Raw genomic sequence first — 13,261 nt, 5'->3', positions numbered from 1 at the left:
ACCGTTTGTATCACTCCGCTTGTTTTGAACGAGAGCCGGCAAATATACATTTTCTTATTAGCGAATAATTCACTTAATTTGTTTAACAGTTGAGCAACAGAAATGTAATAGGTTGCTGGCGATGGGATTGGATCAAATCCTGAAAATGGGCTTTTCAAAAGAAATACAATTCTTTATTATTATTATTATTATTATTATGGTTTATGCAGACAATAACTAACGATAACGGACAGGCAGACCCTTCATAATAAGAAAAACATCAGTGCAATGTGTATAATGAAGCACAAAATGACTGGGAAAAGAAATACAACTCTGAAATCGGATTGGATCTTTTAATCCAGCCTTGCTTTTGATCTGGATCAATCTTTGTGTTGTTCAAAAACCAGAATTAACTGCATATATATATATATATATATATATATATATATTATATATATATATATATATATATATATATATATATATATATATATATATATATATATATATATATATTACAGAATAAGTGTGGATTTCAGTACCAAAAAGTAATACAATTGTAAATATTGTACAACAATGCAACAGTTTTATTATGTGTGCATATGTATAAAGTGGTAGTGAAAGTTTTCTATAACACTGGTCTTTTCACCAGCTAAGAAATGTTTTCAAGCCAGTATCTTTAGCTGTAGTGTGTCAGTAGGAAATATCAGTTCACATTTTCCAGACATTCATTTTGTGAGATTTTTGTTCACGCAGGGAGTCTAAAATGTCAAAAATCATGTAATGAATAGATTTTCTTTATAAATTAACTTCTGTGAATGAAATTAAATCAACATTTGGTGTGACCGTCCTTGCATTTTAAAGCAGCATTTGGCCTGTTGCACTTGGTTAAGGTAGCTTTGCAGGTAGATTTCTTTAAGCATCTCGGAGACATTGCCACAGTTCTGGATTTAGTCTGTCTCAGTTTGTTGTTACTTCATGTCTTTCCAGACAGGCTGGATGACAATTAATGGCAAAATTAATGTTTATAAATATTTCCAACTGACACACTACAACAAAATGTAGAAATAACTGACTTAAAACCATTTTTAGCTGGTGAAAATACTAATCGTTTTGGCCGCCGCTGTACATTAACAATTCTACATGTATTTATTAAATAGTTAACAGTTTGTAATGATGTCTAGTCTCATTTAGAGCACTAATAATCTGCATTTGGCAATCTTAAGAACCTTGTTTTTGGATTAGGGCGCTGCTTTGAAAAAAAAAAAAAAACAGTACAAAAGTATTATTACTTGATCTTGGATTGCAAAATATCTAAAGTTCAGTTGTTTAACTACAGCCACTATTTTAAGACTTCTGAGCTGGTTTGCCAAAAGATAATTAGTCTTATTTTTTGATCACATTTATTGATTTAACAAATGATTTTATCCAAAACAAGGACAACAGAAACAATCTGACCAATCTGCCAATATATAATTAAGACTTGACTAAGTGTTTTGTGTAACTGGCCACAGATAAAAAAATTTTAACTGGGCTGAAGAATTAAACATTTATCTGTTGATGAGCTTCTTTGGCAACATTTGGAACCGTTTTTTGTTAGTGGAACGAAAAAAAATGAAATATAAATCAGACACATTCATCATTAGGGCTCCGTCTTCTCTTGTCATTGAAAGTAAGTTTGTGAAAATAATACAGTTGTGTTTACATGGAAATGCGGAGGCATGGAAATAAGAATACAGAACACAAAACAAATCTATATTTTTACTTTATTACATTGGGTTTTCAGTCAGGTGGAATTTATTAAATTTGTACAAGACCATTAAATACATTTCCAGAGAAGAAAAAAAAAAATGTTTAAGTGCTTTATAATGCAGCACCGTGTAATACCACTACATGTTTTGTGAAAAAAGACAACAAATCAGCAAAACGAACACTTTAATAACGTTTATTTTATAATAGATGATGCTATGAAGCAGTTTTCTGGCTCCTCTCAGTGGCCATTCTCTCCAGTCTCTCCGTGTAGAAGCCATTGAAGTCCAGCCTATAAAAAGAAATCTCATTATTCACAGCACCTCTGTTGAGCAGACTGAATTTTAATGAGAGCTGTACAAGCTCTTCAAACGTAAGAGATTTCAAAAGCTTGATCTACACATTTCTATTGTTCACGCTCAGGCCAGGTTAAATCAGTAAGGGCTAATACACGCGTTGAGGGAAATTTTAACGAACGGTTCTTTTCGCAACTCGCCTGTAGATGATGTTGATCATGCTGTGTTCGCAGTCATTGGTGCTGTAAATGCTGAGCTTATCCAGAAGATCCAGCAACAAGGTGCTGAAGTTGCTGTCAAACTTGCTGATGGTCGCCTCAAACCCAGAGTCGGACTGTAGGGCATCCACGTGCTCAGCTAGGAACTGGGATTAGGACAGAGAGATTAGGTAAAATATGAAGAGCCTCTTTAAATTGGTATTGTAAAATAATTAATTCAATGCCAATGACTCACTTTAGAGGCCAGTCGTTTTTTCTCGGCCTCTTCTGTCCGCTCAGCCGAGGCTGAAGAACCCTCCATAGTGCCGTGCTCAAGAGTCAGGCGCTTCATCTCACTGTCTATCCTCATGCTGTGGGTGAACCGCTGCAAAACGGAATCAGAATAAATCAGAATAAACACTCCAGTATGGACGGAACAGAAAAACTTCATTTTGAAATAATAGCAAATTCGTGCATTTCGCAACATGCACAATCCCGTTATATTGAACGTCAGAGACAACAACACGCTAAACACTACCAGTCAAAAGTTTATTATTTATTTAATCCAAAAATACAGCAAAAGCATTCATATTTTTGCTATTCAAAATAACCGCTTCCTATTTTAAATACATTTATTCCTGTGATCAAAGCTAAATTTCAGCATCATTACACCAATCTTCATTGTCACATGATCCCTCAGAAATCATTCTAACATACTGATTTGCATTTCAAGAAACATTTTTTTTTATTTATTATCATCGTCAATATTTCAAACAAATTAAATAAATAATAATAATACTAAATAAATGTTTTCAGAGCTGCAAATCACAATATTAGAATGATTTATGAAGTATCATGTGACCGGAGTAATGATGCTAAAAGGAAAAAAAAAAATCACAGGAATAAATTAAGATTATAAATGCTTCTTGAGCAAATCAACGTACTATAATTATTTCTAAAGGATAACGTGACACCGAAGACTGGACTAATGAATGCTGAAAATGTACAAATGCAAATAAAGGCATCCAAAGTGATAAAAGATACCTCAAAACATTTTTAGAATATAGTGCCAAACCTAAAAAACAGCTAGAAAAAAAAAAAAAAAAAAAAGTCTATTTTTACCTGCATGCAGTTGGTGAACATAACACAGACAGACATGAGCTTGGAGAAGATGCGGAGCAGCTCAGGGTTGGTGAGCATGCAGTCCTTCAGACAGTTATCCAGGAAGCTGGTGTGATGACACAGCACATCATCAATGTTGGAAGCCTAAAAAAAGACAATCAAATCAAGAACGCGCTGTGAATTAATTTAAACTCCATTTGTGCTCAGCCAGACCTATCACGACTATTACATAACAGCCTGATTACCATTATTTGAGAGAGCCACGATCACGGTGTTCTTTAAATTCAAACCGATAATGGATACCGGCATAAAAAAGGAATTTTAACGGAATTATGTAAACAATCCGGACATTATACATATTTATATATGCATATATTTGACACACATGTATGTATGTAAAATAGTACATTTTATATTTGTTTAGCTTTAAAGGAACATTTTATTAATGTTTAGTGTAAAGTAGAATAAACATGAATTAATGTCTCTAGGTGTTTGTGTAATACATTTATACAGTACCATTAAATAAAGATTATTTATAATTAATTGCTAACCACAGTTTCAGAATCATGATAGCCATATGCCGAAGCAATTAATTATCTGAACTTGAATTAGGAAATTCACTTATTTTGGTATACTTACTGTAACAAGTTGTTAACCCAGAAATAAGCAATATAAATTTGATTAAATACATTATATAACATAAACTTGTTTTGAAATCGTGAGCCTTGATTATTAAGAATAAAGCAGATGTTTTAATTCATCGACTTACAGATTTCAGGTTGTTCTCCATGATGTGCCATGTGGGCTCCATCACCTCGAACATCATGTAGTACTGAATGTTCTGCACAAAGTTGAGCATCCGTTGTCTTAATGCAAAGGCAGCAGCAAACCTACAATATACAAGAGCCATTTAAAAGACGTTCACTTGAAGAGACTCGATCCAAGGTCAAATTACATTCTCAGTCTCACCATTTAGCAGAGTGCAGTGAATATTGTTTAGCTGCTTTATTGCTGATCCACACATTACAGAGCAGCCTCTCCACATGCTTGCAGTAGAACATGTGCCTGAAGAGCATCTGGTATCTTGTTAGGGCTTTTCTGTACAACGGAAAATTGTGTTAAAGGAGTAGTTCATTTCTGATTGCGAAACGTTTAACGGCATTTGAATGAAATATAGAAATATGTGACTCTTACAAATAATGCGCAACCTTACCAAAAACAAAGTGTGTTGTTTTTCCAATAACAAAGTGTATAACATGCCATGTTTTCAATGGCGTAGTGTCTAACTTGCGGCAGGACTATAACGTGCTCCATTATAATGTATGTAATGTGCAACATTTCCAGTAATGTTTGACAGTTCCAGTAGTGTATTATGTAACATGACATTTCCAATTGCAAAGTGTGTAACGTGCGACATTTCTAATAAAGTCTATAACGTGCAATAACGTAGTGTGTAATGTTACATTCCCATTAATAAACTCGCTTTATACTTGCATTTAAATGAATAATTTGGTACAATGCGCTTATTGTGCACATACATGTTTTTACATTGTACTTATATTTTATATCTTTATATGCAATTGCATTTATAATTACGCTACATTAAACCTACGCATACCACCCATGTCCCTAACCTTACCCATATCCCACCTCAAATGGCAGCAAAAGTGTTTTGCAGTACTATATGAACACAATAAGTACATTAATATAAAGTGTGACCAAAGTCTGTAAGGTGCATCATTCGCAGTAGAGCTGTGTGTAACGTGCGCCATTTAATAGCACAGTGTGTAACGTGACATTTCCTATTACAGAGTGTGTAATGTGCATCATTTCTTATAGCACAGCAAGTAAGAATCAATATTTCCAGTGGCGTAGTGTGATATTTACAATAATTCAGTGCGTGGTATGCAACATTTCCAACCGCGTATTGTGACATTTCCAATTTCCAACGGGCAGTAGTTACAATCACAAGCTGCTTGAAATAAAAGCTATATAGCTATAAAGAAGCTGAGTACCGGTTGATTATGAGAGAAAGTGGCCACTTGACGATGTAATCGAAAGAGAAAGCCTCTAGGCCGCTAAGTGACACCTCTGTGGGCTCTGCATTAATGATGGCTTTTTCTTGCTTGGTGTCTATAGCAAGGACACGCAAGAGCTGGGTGATAACGTCATGGGGCATCAGGTCAATCTGGAAGAGGATAACAGTGTTAAATAATGCAGTTTCAGTGGCGACCTGGTGCCTGTTTTTGAGCTGCATACATAATTTTCCATTCCTTAAGATGGCTCTCAACCACCTTTCAAATGATACAACCATTTATATGGGAGACAGTATGGATGACTAATTAAAAAATATATATATATATAATATATATATATATATATATATATATATATATATATATATATATATATATATATATATACACATTTGCTGTGCTTCATGAAATCTATCTGGTATATTGGCCAGCACAACAGGCAAAAGATGAAACTGAACAACAATTTGTTTTTCATTCGGATTTCTGCTGCAAAAGCAATAGCTGAAATCTAGGCTGTTGTGCGGAATACACAAACATACCGTTAATATTACATGTACACAAGTGCGTTGTTGAAGCAACTGTTGTGAAGACAAATGCACATTTGACCTTTAAATCATCTTTGAAGGGGTCTGTGTTGGCAGTGCTCATTCTCAGGGCCAGCTCCAGCAGGGCCTCCAGACGTGGAGGAATAATGTCATCGACCGGCTTCTTCAGTTCTTCTTCAGTCAGGTCCATAAAATGCACGAAAAAGTCTCCTTTATCCATCAAGAAGTAATGTTTAATTGACCTGCACCACAAAAAGTAAGAAATAAGGCGATATTGAGGTACTCAGTTCACAACACTAAATAATCTTTTAGATTATACCTTGTGTTTTTAAAAACAACTGAAAGTGTGGTCCAACTACATCCAAAAAAATACGTTGTGAGAGTGTGCTGAGAAAAAGATTTATTAGTCTTTCGACACTAAATAGGTCAAAATGATCTGTTTTTTAAAGGTAAAGACCAAAAAAAAAAAAAGAAAATTCTGTGATCATTATACATTACTTTAATCGACACAATTTATTAATTAAATTAATTAATTGTTAAGAAACAAATCCATCAAGGTGTTTTAACATTAAATATTTGCTTCAGGCCAAAATACAATTCCATAATCCATATGATTCCCCCAATGCTTCATTACATCAAAATCCAATTTATTTATTCTGATATTTTGTTTACATGTCTCTATTTAGACATATTTATTAACTGTTTTGGATCTTTTTCAACAGTGCTCAATCTGTGCACTTCAGACTGGAAAAATGAGTATTATGACTAGAAAACTTTTACCGGTAACAAGTTCAGAATCAGAAGATCCCGATTAAATCATATGGACTCTTCATGATCCTTTTAAATCGTCCAACTGCGGTTACATGGACTTTAAATGTTTTAAACATGAATAAAAGTCTTTCATTTGTAATGACAAGAGGGTGAGAAAATGATGTCAGAAGTTAAAATAAATAAACACCCATGGTCTGCTGCCGTACTAACAAAAAAAAAAAAAAATCATGATCCTAACCTTTATCTCCAGATGGAAATCTCAGTTAGCCAGACAGTGATTCATCTTTTCTGAATCATTAAAATATAGGTGTCTGAAACATTGTGAGTTTCTATACCAAACAAGCGACAGGCAAATCGGTATGACTCACTGATTAAATTGGTCAGTCAACTCACTTCGCCACACCAGCTCAGTTCCTTGAGAGCAACAGCCCTGTTGAGTTTAGCTTCAACCCTGATTAAAACACAGCTAATCAAGTTCTTCGGGCTTATTTGAAAACTACATGGTTTGTGTGTTGAAGCAGTTTTGGAAACACTGCGTTTTCTGCACCTCTGCATTATGCTATTGGTATTATGTTAGTTTTTTTAACATTTATTTGTTTCTAATAATAACATCTCTTGGGAAAGCTGACATTTGATTTCCTGTTCACTAGGGTCTAAATACTTTTAAACGGTGAAACATTGATTTTCTACAAATGACACTGAAACAGTGTGTATTGTTAAAAAACGCTTGACTTGATTTGACGTGACTGTAGGAAACACTGCCGCAAAATACAATTTCAACCCTTCAAGCTTTACCTCAGGCGTGAAACAAGCTCCTTTTCCTCCATCAGGAAATCAAGCAAAATCTTGCTGGCATAGTAATATGCTTTTTCGATCTGCTCCACGTACGCTCTCTCTTTAAGCGTGTAGAGAACCTCTTTGGCATCTGGACAGGTTACGTCACAACCGCACTCTCGCACAACATTCAGATACTTGCCTGAAATGAAAAAGAAGTTAGGACTTCTTAAGTTACCATTCATGCACTCTTTCCAGCTGGCATTATAATGAAATTTTAGCAATTATTTCTACTTGTTCCTAAAATGTTTGTTTATTTCCTTCTTAATGCCATTCCAGCATCTAAGGCTATATTAATGGCGAGAACCAGTCAATACACACACACACACACACAAGTCAATTCATACACAAGTCTTCTATTACACAATTTAGAGTACTCAATTAACCTAACATGCATGTCTTTGGGCTGTGGGAGGAAGAGCTACTGTTTCACAAATGAAAATATCTCACCTGTGTTTAATATCTTATCTGCCATTTTTTGAAGGAATGCTGGGATCCTGTGCTGGACGATCGTGTATCTCTGGTCCCAGTATTTGTCATTATAATCCTCTTGAATCTTCTCTTTTTGCAGCTCATGCTCCTCAACCATGAATTCACTATTTTAAAAAAATAGCATGCGCATGAATGTAATCTGCGGCTGTTTACGTCTAGGGGAAAAGTGTATGCATACGTTGTGATACTCTCTAAAATGGTGGAAGAAGTAACTCTGGGATGGTAGTGTAGATTATGTTATTTTACTTTGTGCAAGAAAAGTCTTCTCTTAGGGTCGCAAAACTGAAGTTGAGCCACTGATGTCACATGGACAGTTTTACCAATGTTTTTACTATGTTCTGGGATCATTTTGTCAATGTAGGGTCAGATGGCTCTCAGATTTCGTCAAAAAAATCTTATTTTGCATTCCGAAGATAAACAAAGGTCTTATGAGATCGAAACGATTTGAAATTTGAAAAACATCTAATATAAAAAGCATTCACGAGACCTGTACCTGTATGGGTCTTTAATGATGCCCCTATAGATCCACTTCTCAAGTATTTCAAAGTAGGGGACACTGGCTGCTTTGGTCAGATAGAGGCAGAGCTCTTGAGCCTGGCTGTCTCCGGTGTAATTGAAGGTACGATCATGAAGCAGGCTGAGAGTTGAGCCGCCCATACACTCACCCTTGTCAACAGAAGTGGCTACATGAAAGAGACCAAGGACATGCGCATTAGCATGAGCATAAGTATGTCAACAGTGTCTGAACCCACTCCCACCTCCTCGATACACAATTTCACAAGGCCCTCTTTAGAAATAGAAATATTTGCTTTTACTCTGTATCAGCAGTAAAACATGCTAGAAACATGCCGCACCACTTGCCGGTATTGTGTTAACAACACGCAAACACCATGATAAGTCATACTAGCAACGTGCTGAGACATCCTACTCACAACATGCTGAGAAATCTCAGAAATGTACAAGCAGCAACGCCATTGAAATGTTAATGTACTAAAGCGTGCCAACAACTCTAAAACATTTTAGAAAGGCATCAGTGTAACTTTAAAATCTTAATTAGAGTTTCAGACTAGGCTTGTGTAAAGCCAGTTAGAAGAATAAAGAATTAACCAGCAATCACTGAACATTGAAAAATATACTATTCTATTATTCTAACAGTAACCACATGTTTTGAGAGCTTTACCAATGGAGGCCAGTATTTCCATGGTGCGCATGGTGGGCTGTATGTAGAACCAGAGCTTCTGCAGAGAGAGAGTGCCCTGTCTGTGGAGATGCTCCAGCTGTGTCACCAGGATGAGATATTCCTTCATCAGAGTCCTCATGGCTGCAGTCAAGGCATGATTAACCTGACCGTACTCAAACGACGTCTTCTCTTCTGTGAAGCTGGACACGGAATATGCTAATTAATTGCAAGTAGTTTATATGTTTCTCAGATGACGTGAGCAAGCCGTGCAAAACTTAAATAAGTATAAATATACCCATGCTTTTCATAAAATCATTTAAAGGGGTCATATTATTTTGTGTTTTTGATTTAATGCAATAAAACACTTAGTTAGGTCTTCTTTCTTTGCGTAAACAATTGTACGATATCATGAAAATCCCTCAACACAGTAACATGGGTATGTGAGCATTTCAGGAATCGTAGACGAGTCTTAACTTTTACAAAGCATAGTTTAAGACTTTAGTCTTTGCAACTTTATGGATCTTATATATGCACTAACAGCTTGTAACGCTCTCGATGCAGGGGAAAACTTCAAATTACATCTTATGACCCCTTTTATAAAAGCCCTCTGATATTATTGAAATTAACACAGCCTGCCCACCAGATGCAGATGAAAAATCGGCCGTGGCAGGTTACACATATCAAATCATTAGCCAATTTGGCAGGTTATGAGTCATAAATTGCGTCCTCCAACCGTAAGCCTCCAACATTAGCAAATCAAAAACGTCTTTAAAAGTTCAAACACGTTGCTTATTTGTATGCATGCACATACACAAGCTAAAAGCCCCACTCCTCTTCGGTCAGTTAACCATTAAGCATTTTAACACAAAAGTCGTAAAACTGACATTCAATGATTAAAAATATAATTTAATAATGCGCACATCATTTTGATGATCTGGTTTTCTGGAAAGGTTGGCAACTTGAATTGTAGAAGCTTAAGTGACTAATATATATTAAAAAAGTGATATTATTCACTGACCGTGTTATAGTGGAGTAACAGGATGCCACAGGCAATATCCGGTTGACCAGCTCTTTGATGGACATGTCGAGGGAAGGATCTACTATGAAGGAGCGGCTCTGTCTGCCGAGCACGGGCTGAGCTGTGACGTCTCTCCCATCCACTCCAATCAGCACGTACAGCAGGTCCTCCACCAGAGCTTGTTCCTGTGCAGCCAGCGGCATTGTACCTGTAAAGTCACCATCAAATCAAAATTGACCACGTAACTTTACAGTGTTTAATATAAATTATTCGGCCATGCAAATCTACTTAATGCACACGATGCACGAAGCATTGTTTCTTCATCAACGCTAGTCAAATCTCATCGACCTTAAACAATTGCCTACTCATTAAAGGCTCTGTTTTTAGAAAGCCGCGTCACGTACCAATAGCCACCACGGGATCTCCCACAGGAGTAGGGCTAGTAATAAAATCCCCAATCAGCGAAGGCCGGTCGTATACCCAGTTTGGAAACACGGGGTTCGGCTGAGTGGGGTTCTTCTTGTTATGTCGGTCTCTCAGCATTTTACGGATGACCTCAGAAGACTGCAAGGGAAAAGACAAACATTGCAAACTCATGCAATATACAGAATTTAGAATCGGCTTACTGAATCACATGTTTATTAATGAATGCAAAAAATAACAGTGTACACTGTGTTCCAAATGCAAGCGATATTTTTAGTAGGATTTCAGTCAAATAAACATTCAGATTCTATTTTTTTTCCTGCCAAAGAATGTGTTTGCTTGTTTTTCCCCTTATATCTTTTCAGATTACTATTATCAATCTCAGACGGGTTTGTTAAATATTCTTCCAGGTCTTCTTAGGTAAATGAAAAACCTGCTTCTAGAGGTTGCTTCACATTTTTAGGCAAGTCTCAGTCCTCATGAAATATAGTGAGGAAGAAAGATCTTTCTGAAGATGAAAAGCATGAAAGTCTTGCGAAAAAGCACTGAAGGATCTAAGGATTCTTTGTAGCATCATGTGTGTGTTGCTTCATGAAAGCATCCATACATTTGTATTGTTGTTTTACTTTCTTTCCTATTCATTTATTATTCATCCTATATGACATCTTGTTTTTAATTCCATTTAATCATATAATCATTTAAAACAGTTATATTGATTCATTTATTGATTATCTGGCATGAATGCATGATCCAAAAAGATTAAAAAAAAGTGTTTTCACAAAAAAATAAAATAAAATCATACTAATTTGATGATTGGAATATTCATGAAAAACATTTTTTTTTTTTTTTACATTTTAAAACAAATAAATCTATATGGGTTTTCCAAATCTCTTTAAATTACAAAAATAAAACTGAGCTAACAGGGGCATAACTTTTAGTCATCACATAGTACAAAGGGAAGTTAATATTGTAATAGCATTCCACTCACAACAAGGCTGTTATATTTTTCATTTATAAGATTCATTTTAACAGTTGCTTAAGGCCACTTTTGTGAATAATGCTTTATCCCTTCGAGTATGGTGTATTTGTAATTGGTTTATTAGTGTCACTAGTTGCCTTTGTACTTCATTTATATTGATGTTGATCAATGTGTACTGTACCTATGAACGAACAGATTAATATCACTTCATTTCCTCATGGTACCTGAGGCACATTGGAGCTGGCTGTGACATTTCCCAGCTTTTTCCGCAATTCCTCCAGTTCTTGCATGGACATTTTACCGCTGGTTGCAGGGATGCTGTACGATGTGGCGGTGCTGGACGCTGCATTTGCCGACATTTCTGATCTCTCCTTTGCATTCTGCTGCAGGAACTTCAAAGTCTGAAGAACACAATCAAAAAGAAGAAATGAAGACACTGACAAATGCATGAGCTCACCAGGAAATTATGTGAACCTCTTGCGTGGAAATGAATAATGAGTTTCATTAAACCTACCTCTTTATCCTCAGTGAGTTTAGAAAGCAGATACACCAGTGGATCGAGGTTACGTGCATTCTTTGACTTCAATTCCTCGTATTTTCTCAAGAAGTCTTCAGGTGTTTTGGAGTGTTCTGACATTTTGACCTGCAAGGCATGGCAAATGAGTCTTCTGCATTCGCAAAACATGTAAAAGAAGATAGATTCATAATTCATGTTCACCTTAGCACTGTGTGAAGATACCGTAGTGGTCACATAAGGAGTCCTGTTCTTCTGCAGTAAATCAATATAAACCTCGGCACCGTCTCCTCCTCGGACATTAAGAAGCCCGAGAAGCTCGTTAACATCATGATGAATCCTGAATTCACTCATGACTTCAGATGAAATCAAAAGCTGAAATCAGAAAGCGCCAAGGTTGAGAAACGAGAAAGCCCCGTGCATGAATAAATTCATCAGCTAACGTTATACAAACGATACTACTTCTCGATCAACGAATCTACTGAAAGATGAACGGCAAAACCATACATATTTAGTAGTTAAGCCCAAGTAACAATTAATAAACAGGGGTTTGTTATTATCTATGTATAGCTGTCCACCAACCGGCCCAATTGCGTTAACATGTTGCTTGATACAATAAAATGCCTTGCTTAACTTTACCTAATAGAGAATATATAGAATGTGTTATTTTACCTAGTAGAACTCTAATTGGTCCGTCTGAATATTACGTACAGCATCTGTTGATAAAATACTAGGAAAACTGACAACACCACAATAATAGGAAGTCAGAAACTGTACATTTGTAAATGTCCGCCAAAAGGTTTATTTTTTCAAAATAAAAGTCTCTCTTCCTAACCGTCCTACTCGTTGATATATATAAATGTGACCCCGCGCCACAAAAGCAGTCAGTCTTTTTTTTTTTTTTTTTTTTTTTTTTTTTTTTAATTGAGGTTTATACATCATCTCATGAATTAATAAATAAGATTTCAATTGATGTATGGTTTGATAGGGTAGGACTATATTTGCCCAAAATAACTAGGCTATTTGAAAATCTGGAATATGAGGGTTCTGAGCAATGCATTAAAGAACTAATTAAAACAACAACAACAACAAAAGAAAAGGTTTTGAAATATTTATGGTAGGTAAT

The 13,261-nt window shown here is 35.7% G+C and overlaps 1 protein-coding gene across 1 annotated transcript; it reads right to left on the bottom strand.

The window, feature by feature from the left end:
• Nucleotides 1-1,728: 1,728 nt before the first annotated feature.
• Nucleotides 1,729-12,945, bottom strand: tubgcp2 (tubulin, gamma complex associated protein 2). The gene is made up of 18 exons (XM_043254369.1): nt 12,808-12,945; nt 12,340-12,510; nt 12,136-12,264; nt 11,846-12,022; nt 10,624-10,783; nt 10,220-10,427; nt 9,202-9,401; nt 8,515-8,704; nt 7,980-8,125; nt 7,491-7,671; nt 5,986-6,166; nt 5,359-5,531; nt 4,313-4,441; nt 4,113-4,233; nt 3,344-3,487; nt 2,478-2,606; nt 2,225-2,388; nt 1,729-2,020 (listed from the first exon to the last, which is right to left on the bottom strand). Exons 2-18 carry the CDS (start codon nt 12,487-12,489, stop codon nt 1,945-1,947), a joined length of 2,658 nt encoding a protein of 885 aa, XP_043110304.1. The 5' UTR covers nt 12,490-12,510; nt 12,808-12,945; the 3' UTR covers nt 1,729-1,944.
• Between the last annotated feature and the right edge of the window lie 316 nt (nt 12,946-13,261).

The sequence above is a fragment of the Puntigrus tetrazona genome, chromosome 12 (genome assembly GCF_018831695.1).
Source record: "Puntigrus tetrazona isolate hp1 chromosome 12, ASM1883169v1, whole genome shotgun sequence".
Lineage (NCBI taxonomy): Eukaryota > Metazoa > Chordata > Actinopteri > Cypriniformes > Cyprinidae > Puntigrus > Puntigrus tetrazona.
The sequence above is the reverse complement of the archived record's forward strand: the minus strand, read 5'-3'. Positions and strand labels throughout refer to the sequence as shown.